General features: G+C 35.0%; 1 protein-coding gene across 1 annotated transcript; it reads left to right on the plus strand.

The window, feature by feature from the left end:
• Window positions 1–492: 492 nt before the first annotated feature.
• On the plus strand, window positions 493–1,154 carry LOC142230580 (uncharacterized). Its single transcript, XM_075301219.1, has 2 exons — window positions 493–593; window positions 667–1,154. The coding sequence occupies exons 1-2, from the start codon at window positions 572–574 to the stop codon at window positions 1,041–1,043; spliced, it is 399 nt and encodes a 132-aa protein (XP_075157334.1). The 5' UTR covers window positions 493–571; the 3' UTR covers window positions 1,044–1,154.
• Window positions 1,155–13,275: the final 12,121 nt, after the last annotated feature.

Genomic DNA, 13,275 nt, shown 5'->3' on the forward strand with positions numbered 1-13,275 from the left:
GTTGGGACAGTAAAATGAAATAAGGAGGAAATAGTGAAAAATTACACAGTAAAATGTATAAAAACAAAGTTTAGTTCCTCTTTATTAATAAGTAGTCCACGAGGAGTTGACGGACACCTTCAAATCTAAAAGCGGGCATTAAGTTCGAGTTTTGCAGCTAGAACAATTGAAAAAGTTTATTTTCTTTAAAATGAATTATTAAAGAAAAGTAAAAGGCAAAACAGGGCAATTTTCAAAAAAAAAAGACAATTTGCCACTTTTGTATTCGAAATCTTATCAACAATATCTGAGTTGAATTCATAGCAACTGAATACACATCTGTCGTAAATTTTGAAGTCATTCATCTCAATTCCACTGTTTAACTCTGTTTATTGAGATATTTTCTTACTTACCGAAATATCCACAAACAATGTACTATGGAGCGTTTTAGCATACAGCGGAAGAGTATTTAAGGTCGCACTGCATATCACAAATGATCAGAAATCTCCAGTGTTTCAAAAAAGTCTATACGACATTTTCCAAAAATACGCAAATTCTTCCTATAGCAATCAGCAATCCGCAATCAATCAAAATGATCAACATCAAAATCGCAGGTAAGCTCATTTAGTTCATCAAAGGATGTGTATGTCATCTAACTCAAGTTTATCTCATTTATGCTCTTTTCAGTTCTTCTATGCTTGTGCTTTACATTCGCCTTCGCAGGTACCGAGACACTTAGCAGCAGTATTGAAAAATTAACGAATTGTTTACGTTCTAATAACAGCGCACAAATACCTATTTTTTTGAAATGGGAATTGAAAATTTGCGCCGAAGCGCTGTATAAAAGTATCATTGGTCAAATGGAATCTGAATGCAAAGATGTGGTAATACCTCAACCATGTACAATAGATTCTGGATACGAACCTGAAGATTCGCTAAAAATACTACGGGGCTGTAAAGAAATGACAGATAAATGCAATATATCGGTCAGTGAAACACATCTTTCAGTCCTTGGTTGTGTAATAGACATTATTTGTGCATTACTGGGCCAATTGCTAGGATAAAATTTGCTTGTTCATTTTGGAAGTTGAAAGTTGTTTTGTTATTGTGTACCCCATATAGTTTTTTGATTATAATTTATATAAGCCTACTTAATTTATTGTATTATATTCTCAAAAACAAAAAAAAAAACAAAAAATAATAATAATAAAAAAATAGTCTTTTAAGCAGCATTTAATTTGTTTGTTTTTTTTTCACTTTATATGTTTCGATTTTCAATACTCCATGTGATATTCCATATGGCAGAAGAAAAAAATTAGTTTAATTGAATCCACGTTGTTATCAGACAATATAAAAATAAAATTTTTATTTGCGTTATATGCAGTGTTACGGTTGCGTAACATTGGTGGCAAATTTGCCACTTTTTAATTAAATTCTTTATACTGTAAGTATATAATTTAATTTTATACATCTTACGGCTATCCCAAATACCCTTAAGATTACAGATACACTCAAAAAAAAAAGTGAACTCTCTATTTCACTAAAGCCAATTTAACTTTCGTTTAGTTCATGGAATTATTATGTTTGGAAAAAGTTTCCTCTACTCTAATAATTTTTTGTGTACGGTAGTTAAATTAACTAAAATCGAGGAAAAAAATATACACAAATGAAAGATAAAGATTAACTAAATTCGTGTCTTCCACAAAATAGTTCAATATTTCTTTAAATTTGTAAATTTTACTACAAATGCGTTCATCATGAACTTCGTATGTCACTAAAGACATTCTTGCAATTTTGAACTCCAATTTTTTCCTTCAAACTATAAAATTTTCTTTAACAAGTGAAAAAAATTAATTATGTCTAATAAATTTTCTTGAATTTGTCGAAAAATATTTACTTATTTTTATGACATCGGCGTGATGCCAGCGTTTGTTATACTGTTTAGTTCAAATTTTCTAAAAATATTCAAAATTTTCTAAAATTAACCGAAATTTTTCTTCCTGGTGGGTTCACTGTTTTTTCAGTGTAGGATCGATTACTATTTCAGTGTACCGTCCAAAATAAGGCAAAGCAATTTTATTCTATAGTAGATAAACCGGGTTAAAAATCTGAATATTAAATTTAGACAATGATTTCCGATTAAATGCAGATAAAATTATTGTTACGTTAGTTAAGGTCCAAATTGAGAAAAGGAATGTGGTAATTCCGAAACGGCCGTCCATCCAACCAACTTGCAGTCTAAAGTGTTTTGCCCAAATAAATTTGATATACATACTTTTCCTCTGTTGGGTGGTTAAGCTACTCTTGTAAATAATCTGAAATCAAAACGATAATAGTTCTTTCTAGAGCTGTGGAGTCGAGACAAGCGTTTTAATGCATTAAAAATCATAAAAACAAAAATTAAAATTATTTATTCGTCAAAATATCACAAAATTTCTTAAATCACATCCAAAACACTGCATTCGCATCACACCTTAAGAAGTGATGCAAATTCAGTGCAACGGCTGTCGAAATGGTGGACATCCGTCCTATGACAAGCCCATGTTAAATTCATCGCTTCTGCGTCAATTTTGCACCACTTCCGGATCCAAAAAGAACATTTTCACTACTTTTTTGGCGACGCTCTTTTGCTGGGTACGCACTTTTCTTGAATTCAATCTCAAGAAAACAAAACATTATATACAAAATTTGTTACACTTGTGTTCTATACATAAAATATAAATCTGAAATTCTCACTACTTATTAGCGGCAATTTTATATAGATATACACTGTTAGAAAAATATGTTTTTCATATGTTCCGATATAAACAAAATGTGTTTCGGGCACAATTTTTAAACACAATATATTTAAGTGCAAACATGTAATGTTCCTAAACTAACACTAAATGTTTGGGACACATATGTCAATATGTTCGAATATATTATGTTTGGGGCATAATTGTTTCATAAAAATAATATGTGTGAATGTAAACATATATAAATTTACAAATTTCGGGTAAACATATATATGTTGTGATATTTTATTCAGAGAGCGACAGAGAGAGTACAGAGAAAGAAATAGAGATGGAAACCGAGAGGGTTGACGAAAGATATCAACATAACACAGCGAGAGAATGAAAAGAGAGCAATTTCTGTGAATTCGCTTGTATGTTGTTTCGGAAAACTGTTTTATGATAAGGCCAAAAATTTGATATGCTTAAGTCTAAGTATTATTTAATTTGATTATTAGTATTCGGAATAAAGAGAATAGACATTCGGAACCAAGAGAATAGACATTTGAAAAAAAACATGTGTTTTCGCCTTGAGAGCAGCATTTTATGTATGTGTGGACATGTGTTTTGTTTATCATTTTGGCATTATGGGCACAATTTTTTTCTTGGTTCATTAAAAGAAATCGGAACGTACACTGAAAAAAATATTGTCGTGAGGTCAAAGATTTCATGTCTTTAAAATACGAATACAAATTTTGCTTAGCATAGAAGACGAATTTCTCTAAAATGAAGATATTTTCCTTGTCCAAAAAAAAAACATAGCATAATTTCTACTGGAAGTCGAGTCCTAATTTGGAAAACAAAGTTGCCGTTAACTCATTTTTAAAGGACTTTGATAGCATATGAAGAAAAAAGCTGAGAAAGCGAAAAATTAAAATTTGCTTCCTAGAAGCAAGTACACAGAACCTAAATTTAAAAGAAAATTGTGTCTTAAAAGTATCCTTACTTGTATTCTCCGCTTCTTTGGCTCGGAATCAATACCAAATTTTTTAAAGTAAAGACAAAATCTTTGGAACCGAGTATGCTTTTTTTTCAGTGTCCGACGAGTAAGTCAAAATATACAGGCAAAGGAGATTAAAAAAATGGTGGAATATATACAAAAATTACAAAGGGATCTTCATAAAAATAACGAAAGGGCACTATACTCTTTTTAGAGTTGGGACAGTAAAATGAAATAAGGAGGAAATAGTGAAAAATTACACAGTAAAATGTATAAAAACAAAGTTTAGTTCCTCTTTATTAATAAGTAGTCCACGAGGAGTTGACGGACACCTTCAAATCTAAAAGCGGGCATTAAGTTCGAGTTTTGCAGCTAGAACAATTGAAAAAGTTTATTTTCTTTAAAATGAATTATTAAAGAAAAGTAAAAGGCAAAACAGGGCAATTTTAGAGCGATAATGCCAACTTAATACCGGCCTTAAAGGTACAAATGAAATTAAGTACAAAACACGATAAATTTTAAATGCATTTAAAATGGTGTTAATAAATTTATGTTTATATTATAAAATTATTTATGTATGTTTATACTCGACTCCACGTTCTTCTTTTTTTAGAGTTTTTGAATTCCTTCCAAAATTTCAAACTTTTATACCAAAATCCAATCCAATGTTACAAAATTGTTATTTTTGAAATAAAAAAATAACATTTTATCCAAAAGCTCAGTCCATATCGTTTATATCAAGCAATTAGTTTAATTTAATATAGTATAAATATAAGTAAATTAAAACAAGTAAGGAAAGTCTAAAGTCGGGCGGTGCCGACTATATTATACCCTGCACCACTTTGTAGATCTAAATTTTCGAGACCATCTCACATCCGTCAAATGTGTGGGAGCCTATATATAAAGGTTTGTCCCAAACACATACATTTAAATATCACTCGATCTGGAAGAATTTGATAGACTTCAACAAAATCTATAGACTCAAAATTTAAGTCGGCTAATGCACTAGGGTGGAACACAATGTTAGTAAAAAAATATGGGAAACGTTTAAATCTGGAGCAATTTTAAGGAAACTTCGAAAAAGTTTATTTATGATTTATCGCTCGATATATGTGTATTAGAAGTTTGGGAAAATTGGAGTCATTTTTACAACTTTTCGACTAAGCAGTGGCGATTTTACAAGGAAAATGTTGGTATTTTGACCATTTTTGTCGAAATCAGAAAAACATATATATGGGAGCTATATCTAAATCTCAACCGATTTTAACCAAATTTGGCACGCATAGTTACAATGCTAATTCTACTCCCTGTGCAAAATTTCAACTAAATCGGAGCAAAAAATTGGCCTCTGTGGTCATATGAGTGTAAATCGGGCGAAAGCTATATATGGGAGATATATCCAAATCTGAACCGATTTCAACCAAATTTGGCATTGTAACTATACAATGCTAATTCTACTCCCTATGCAAAATTTCAACTAAATTGGAGGAAAAAAATTGGCCTCTGTGGTCATTTGAGTGTAAATCGGGCGAAAGCTATATATGGGAGCTATATCTAAATCTGAACCGAATTCAACCAAATTTGGCACGCATAGCTATAATGCTAATTCTACTCCCTGTGCAAAATTTCAACTAAATCGGAGCAAAAACTTGGCCTTTGTGGGCAAATGAGTGTAAATCGGGCGAAAGCTATATATGGGAGCTATATCTAAATCTGAACCGATTTGGCTGATATTTTGCAAGTTTTTCGAGACTCATAAAATATTCGGATGTACGGAATTTTAGGAAGATCGGTTGATATAGACGCCAATTATGACCAGATCGGTGAAAAATATATATGGCTGCTATATCTAAATCTGAACCGATTTTTTCCAAAATCAATAGGGATCGTCTTTGAGCCGAAACAGGACCGTATACCAAATTTTAGGACAATCGGACTAAAACTGCGAGCTGTACTTTGCACACAAAAATACATCAACAGACAGACAGACAGACGAACATCGCTAAATCGACTCAGAATTTAATTCTAAGACGATCGGTATACTGAACGATGGGTCTCAGACTTTTCCTTCTTGGCGTTACATACAAATGCACAAACTTATTATACCCTGTACCACAGTAGTGGTGAAGGGTATAAAAAATTGGTGTTCGGTCGGAGCAGGGATTGAACCCACGACCCTTTGCATGCAAGGCAGACATGCTAACCACTGCTCCACGTGGTCAACAAATGTATGTTTCTGTTAAATAATGTTATGTTTGCATGGGCTCGTGGGCGCTGCAAACTATGCTATATAAATGTAACTTATAACGATAATTGTCTACTGGTGACTATAACAGCTACGTAGCCCAGTGGATAGTGTGTAGGCTTACAAACTGTATGATCCTCGGCTCGATTCTCCGTCCAGGCGAAAGGTAAAATTTAAAAAAATTATAAAATTGAATAATTTCTTCGTAGGAAGGCCTCTGGGGAGTAGGTTTTGCCCCTTCCCCCTCCCTTTGCTTTTAATATAATATTAAACAACACTCAAAAACGAGAACCCATATTTCACTAAAGCCGATTTAATTATACTAGCCTTCCCGTCACTCGAAACTCGAGTGCATTGTAAGCTATTAACGGTGTTATAAAGGTCCTAGATTATATGAAGTTTTAGCGACGCCAGTTTTTCTTGTGTCTTTATCACCTTACCAAAGCAATTTTCTTCAAGTCGAAAATGGTTATCTTAACATGAAAGAAAATGTTATTCACTAAGGTCAATTTGTCTTTAATAATTGTGAAAAATTCTTTAAAATCATTGAAATTGTCTTTTGGCATCTTGAAAACAAAGGAAAACACATTCAAAAATATGAGATATTTTTCAATGCAATTTTGGACAAACTGTTATTTATATAATATTCATCAATTATAAAATAATAAAAATAGTTTTTGTTATCTTTTTTGGCTGCTGATTCAAGTTTCCTCTATAGCTACGAAAAAATGATCATTTTGAATATTAAGCAAAAATAATAATAGAATGTCTTTGCAGTTATCCAAAATGAGTTCTATTAAAAAGCCTATATATCTGAAAATGAGTTCTATTAAAAAGCCTATATATCTGTAAATAACAATATTATTTATTGTTCTAAATGTTCTTAAACGAAATGGTATAATATTACTTTGACAAATTATAATTGATCACTTTAACACGTAAAACATACATCACCCATATATAACTATACTTTCCCACCACACTCCTCCACCCATCCTGTTACTATCGTTTACTATAAAAACACAATCGTATTGCTCGCATCTCTCTCTCTCTCTCTCTCTCTAAAATATTTGTCAATGGTAAAAACTTTCTGCATTTATGCAAACGGTCTTAAAACACTGAATATAAATTTGTAGCTAATATAACGCTAAATTTACCTTATGTTTATTGGCAAAAATTATTTATTTATGTTATAGTTCAGTTTGATTATTTTTTTCGAAATTTTCCAAATCCCAATTAAATTTTCCTTTTGTTAAGTATGTGTCAAAGACTTTATGAACTGAACGTGGGTATTAAGTTCAATTACCAAACACGTAAATTAAATATGATCTAACGCAAAAGAAAATTTTCATACGATGTCCAAAAATAGTAACAATGAACTACAATATGGTTAAAATTTGGCGGCAATGATTTTGTTCTTTAGTTTTAGTTCATTGTTTCATCTATGAGAGGGTGTGATGCGTGAGTTGTAGTTAAAAAGTGCACCAGAGTATTATATTTTCCTGGTTTTATGGCAAGAATGGTAGTTCATTCCATTTTTTTCTGCACAGGCACACAAACATTTCATACGAACATTTTATTCTCTTTTACAATTTCGTATGAAATTTGTAGTTATCCAAAATATTCCCCTATTGTAATAGCCATATATCCGTATATGGAATCCCTAAATCCGTAGCCTTATATAAATTTTAACTAAAATTGTGTATTGTATTATTCTAAATTTTCTTTAACAAAATCAGTTAATATTACTTTTCTATTTCTAACGCCTTTAGAAATATATACGGCTAACTGATCACTTTACTACGTAAAACATAAAACCACCCACCACACTCACCCACCCTCCCATCACACAATCCTATTATTCCCATTGCTTTAGCTCCCAATCAACTCTCTCATTATCACTCACAAACTTACTCTCCCCCATGCCAGCATAACAAAAGCCAACAGACAATGCACACACACCCACACGCTACAACAAACCAAAAAACTCTCGCTCTCAAACTACAACACAACAAAGACAACAACGTCAATAATTTTAGAAAAATGCAATTTTCACCTCGAAAAATGCATCAAGTTAAAAAATTAAAACGATTCGCCATATCTACGCAAAATTACCTTTCATTTGATACCAAATTTATCGCACAATACCCCCGCACACGCCCACAATATGTACCCAAAAAAAGTGTAGCGTATTAATATATAATATTTCAGTCCATGTAATTATAACCAGAGATGATCTGTATCAAACTTTTTAGGTTTGCGACTGTCGCAAAGTTTTAAACGTCGTAAACGTCACATACGCGTCGTAAATGTAGAAAAAGTAACAAAAGTCGCAAACTCGCGTCAACGCGTCGCAAACAACGCGTCAGCTAGGCAGCAAAATCGATGATGTCCAAGACGATGGTATGTGCGAAGAGAAGGTTTTAGTCCTGTTGCCTTTTGCATGAGTACAGGGTAACCGTGGATTTTCTCGTCCTTTCTTAGCTTTAAGTTCAGTCTCCTGTCCAATATAACCCCAAGGTATTTTGCACACTCACTAACGGGAATTTCGATAGCACCTAAGAAAACAGGCTTGACCGTGGAAAAACTTTCCCAAATTTCTGCAGAAACTCACAGCGAATGCTGTCAAGCTAAATTAAAAAATGTTCTTCTATTCAAAATTAGGGTTTCTACAGTAGGTTTACGACTTTTGCGACATACGTATTATACCGTCGCAAATGTATGTCGCAAAAGTCACAGTTTGTGACAGGCCAACCCTGATTATAACGTTTAAGCAAGTTTCAATGACTTTCATAATTTTTTGCGTACGATAGTTAAATTAACTAAAACAGAGGACAAATTATACGCCAATGAAGCATAAAGATTAACTAACTTCGTGTCTCCCACAAAATGGTTCAGAATTTCTAGAAATTTGTAAATTTAACCAATAATGCGCTCATCTTGAACTACGTATGGCACTAAAGATATTTTTGCAATTTCGAACTCCAAATTTTCCCTTCAAACTACGAAATTTTCCTTAATAAATGAAAAATAATAACTTTGGCTAATAAATTTTCTTGAATTTGTCGAAAATTATTTAATTATTTTGGTGAAATCGGCTGCGTTTCTAATACAGTTAAGTTAAAATTAATCTAAATTTTCTTTCCTGGTGTGTTCGCTGTTTTTTCCAGTGAAGTTAATACAACCGCACAAAGTTCCATTGAATACTGTCATGCGCAATTGAATACTTGAGTTGTGTTAGCAGTTGCCAATGGCAATATATAGTTTTATGTCTTCTAACTTGTAAGTTAGTCCATATGGATTTTATGTGAAATACACCCAGAAAAGAGTGACACCTACTTTAAGTTAAAATGAACTCAAGTTGAACTTCGTATAGCGCCAAAGATATTTTTGTTTGTTTGAACGATGTGCACGCATACAAGAGATGTTAATGATTCGTCTAAAACTCAAACAAAACGATAAACGTTAATGATTGATGATAAAGCCATGCCTTTTGATTACTTCTTCCAATTTTTTGCCAGACTTCAATTTTCTGACAGCATAATACCCTCGACTCTATAAATCGGGCCAAAAACTTGTCCAGAAAAATACCCCCAAAGCCTAATATTGGCCCCACCGTGATTGACGTAACTTTTTGTATTTCTTGGATTAAGGCTTTCCTTGCAGCCTTCGTACTAAATTTCTACCATCCGATCCATGCAAGTTAAATTCTGAATCGTAGGAAAATATAGCACATATCCACTGCTCCTGAAGCCATTTGAGGTATTTTTGTGAAAATTGAAGACGCGCTAACCTAGTTTTCTTTGACATTCCTGTATAAAGGGTGATACGGTCAAAATTTGGTCAAGGGAAAACGCGTGTAAATCGGTGAAATCGTTTATTTAAAAAACCAAATTAAATTTCTTTTTCAAGTTCAATTAGTATAAAATTCTGGAAAAATATTCAGTTAGGCTTTCGCTTTTCCAAATCCGAATTGGCGGGCCTCACGCTTGACACCTGCCATCAGATTTTGTACAGCCACCTTGTCCACCTTCTTCGCCGCAGAACGCCAGTTTGCCTTGAACTGCTGCTCGTCCTTAGCAGTTTTTTTGGTCTTCTTTAGGTTCCGCTTGGCAATAGCCCAGTATTTCTCAATTGGGCGGAGCTCTGGCGTCTTGGGAGGGTTCTTATCCTTGGGAACCACCTGCACGTTGTTGGCGGCGTACCACTCCATGGCCTTTTTACCGTAATGGCAAGATGCCAAATCCGGCCAAAACAGTACGGAACAAACGTGTTTCTTCAGGAAAGGCCGCAGACGTTTATTCAAACATTCTTTCACGAAAATTTCTTGCTTGAAAGTCCCGGAAGCTATGAAAATGCTGCTTTTCAAGCCACAGGTACAGATGGCTTGCCAAACCAGATGTTTCTTTGCGAACTTTGACAGTTTTATGTGCTTGAAAATATCTGCTACCTTTCCCCTTCCTGTTGCCGTATAAAACTCCTGTCCCGGGAGCTGCTTGTAGTCGGCTTTGACGTAGGTTTCGTCGTCCATTACTACGCAGTCAAACTTCGTCAGCATCGTCGTGTACAGCCTCCGGGATCGCGATTTGTAGTCACTACCTTCTTGTAAGTCGATAGTCCGGCTCGTTTTTTGGCTCGATACACTGTTGTAGACGATACATCCAGCTTATTTGCGGCATCTGGAGAGAGATGTTGTGGTTTCGCTTGAAACTATCGGCAACTCTCTTTGTCGTCTCAGCGGCTTCCGGTTTTCGATTTCCCCCCGATCCAGACTTCCTGGCTGTCGACAAACGTTCCCCAAACACTTTAATTACATTTGTAACGGTTGATTTGGCAACTTTTAACGATTTTGCCAGCTTTGCGTGCGAGTAGCTCGGATTTTCGCGATGCGCGAGGAAAATTTTGATACGCAGCTCTTCTTGCTTGGACGGCATTTTGACAACTGAAGAGTGAATTCCAAAATCAAAATAGGAGCAACATTCTACACACACACACCTTCAAAATGAGGGGTGTTCAGGTTTTTTAAATGCAAAATTGAAAGAAATACGTCAAGTTTATATTGACCAAATTTGGACCGTATCACCCTTTAGATAACGTCGCTAGTATTAAATGCATATTATTTTTATATAGTACCAACCTTCAAATGATTCGTGTCAAAAGTTGACGTCTGTAAGTCAATTAGTTTGTGAGATAGAGCGTATTTTGTGAAGCAACTTTTGTTATTGTGAAAAAAAATGGAAAAAAAGGAATTTCGTGTTTTGATAAAATACTGTTTTCTGAAGAAAAAAAATACGGTGGGAGCAAAAACTTGGCTTGATAATGAGTTTCCGGACTCGGCCCCAGGGAAATCAACAATAATTGATTGGTATGCAAAATTCAAGCGTGGTGAAATGAGCACGGAGGACTGTGAACACACGGAGGACGCCCGAAAGAGGTGGTTACCGACGAAAACATAAAAAAAACACAAAATGATTTTGAATGACCGTAAAATGAAGTTGATCGAGATAGCAGAGACCTTAAAGATATCAAAGGAACGTGTTGGTCATATCATTCATCAATATTTGGATATGCGGAAGCTCTGTGCAAAATGGGTGCCGCGCGAGCTCACATTTGACCAAAAACAACAACGTGTTGATGATTCTGAGCGGTGTTTGCAGCTGTTAACTCGTAATACACCCGAGTTTTTCTGTCGATATGTGACAATGGATGAAACATGGCTCCATCACTATACTCCTGAGTCCAATCGACAGTCGGCTGAGTGGACAGTGACCGGTAATGGCCTCTGTTTTTTGGGATGCGCATGGAATAATTTTTATCGATTATCTTGAGTAGGGAAAAACCATCAACAGTGACTATTATATGGCGTTATTGGAGCGTTTGAAGGTCGAAATCGCGGCAAAACGGCCCCATATGAAGAAGAAAAAAGTTTTGTTCCACCAAGACAACGCACCGTGCCACAAGTCATTGAGAACGATGGCAAAAATTCATGAATTGGGCTTCGAATTGCTCCCCCACCCACCGTATTCTCCAGATCTGGCCCCCAGAGACTTTTTCTTGTTCTCAGACCTCAAAAGGATGCTCACAGGGAAAAAATTTGGCTGCAATGAAGAGGTGATCGCCGAAACTGAGGCCTATTTTGCGGCAAAACCGATGGAGTACTACCAAAATTTTACCAAGGCCTCGAAGTATGCAAAATGTCGAACGTCTTCGTAATCCGCGCCCTTGGATGTTTACAGTGTCATCTATTGAACAAATCATTATATCCAGTTTGCTGTCCTCACATTTGGCGGAAGGATGGTTCATGGCGGGAATCCCGATGTAGACCTCAAAATTAAGTCGTCGCAATGTGACTGACTCTATTTAGGTGTCATCTCGACTAGAGGTATGCATGTGACGGAAAAATGCACACTCACGACGGAAAAATCTTACTCACGCACATTCATGCTCGATATTGATCGGAAAACTCACGAAACGAAAATTTGACTCACGAATAATTTTATGTGTAATTTATTTTAGGGACGTGTCTGAAACCATGAGCATGATTAAAATCGAGCTCGTTATTAAACTCTTAACATCCCAGGAGTCACTAAAATTGTAGTCAACTCGTAAGTGTTTTATGTCCGTGGGCGGAATTATTTTCGTGTCACCTGCACACCTCTAATCTCGACTAATCTGTAGTCATCGATTAATAAAAATATGTTTATTAACATAAAATCATATTGTGCCGACGACAAAAAATGGATCGGCTTCATTCTCTGATGTAGACTGAAGCAACCGATTAATCTGCTTCCGGGTCAAAAACATTTGAAGATATTCTTGCATGTGCTTTTGATTTAGCCGGTACAGCCTCCTTCACAAGTTCCTTTAACTTCTAGTCAGCTAACAAGATTAGCTTATATCGCCAAACATCGACATGATGTCACGCAGGAAATTGTTCAAGCACCTAGAAATATACCCAGACCTTCCGTCACGTCAACTCTGTCGTCCACTCTTTGAAGCAAATTTAGATGTAAACGTCGCTTCCGTTTATCACACCAACAATTCCTTAAGACCATTTCAAGGAGTTGATCTGTTTAGCCGACAACGTGCTTGGGTCAATTGATTCTAATTTCTTTAGGATAAGAAAGGAATTTTGCAAACCTTAAAGCCCTCCTCTTGATGCCACAGTTTATCGATCCGTTTGTATGCTGAATCTCCGAACCGTACGCTTGATCATCTCCCGATTTTTATATAATTGAGTAGAAATCCCTACTCTGGGCTCGGAGATTGAGAAAAACCAAAAGTAAATCGTACCGCACATGTTGCCCATATTTACAATTCCTTAAGGACATATACAAATG

Source organism: Haematobia irritans, chromosome 3 (assembly GCF_050003625.1).
Source record: "Haematobia irritans isolate KBUSLIRL chromosome 3, ASM5000362v1, whole genome shotgun sequence".
Classification (NCBI taxonomy): domain Eukaryota; kingdom Metazoa; phylum Arthropoda; class Insecta; order Diptera; family Muscidae; genus Haematobia; species Haematobia irritans.

Excerpts from the sequence above, each read along its gene's own strand:
- LOC142230580 (XM_075301219.1), top strand. The coding sequence starts at position 572 with ATGATCAACATCAAAATCGCAG. Across the intron at positions 594-666 it reads GATCAACATCAAAATCGCAG|TTCTTCTATGCTTGTGCTTT; the intron begins GTAAGCTCATTT and ends TGCTCTTTTCAG.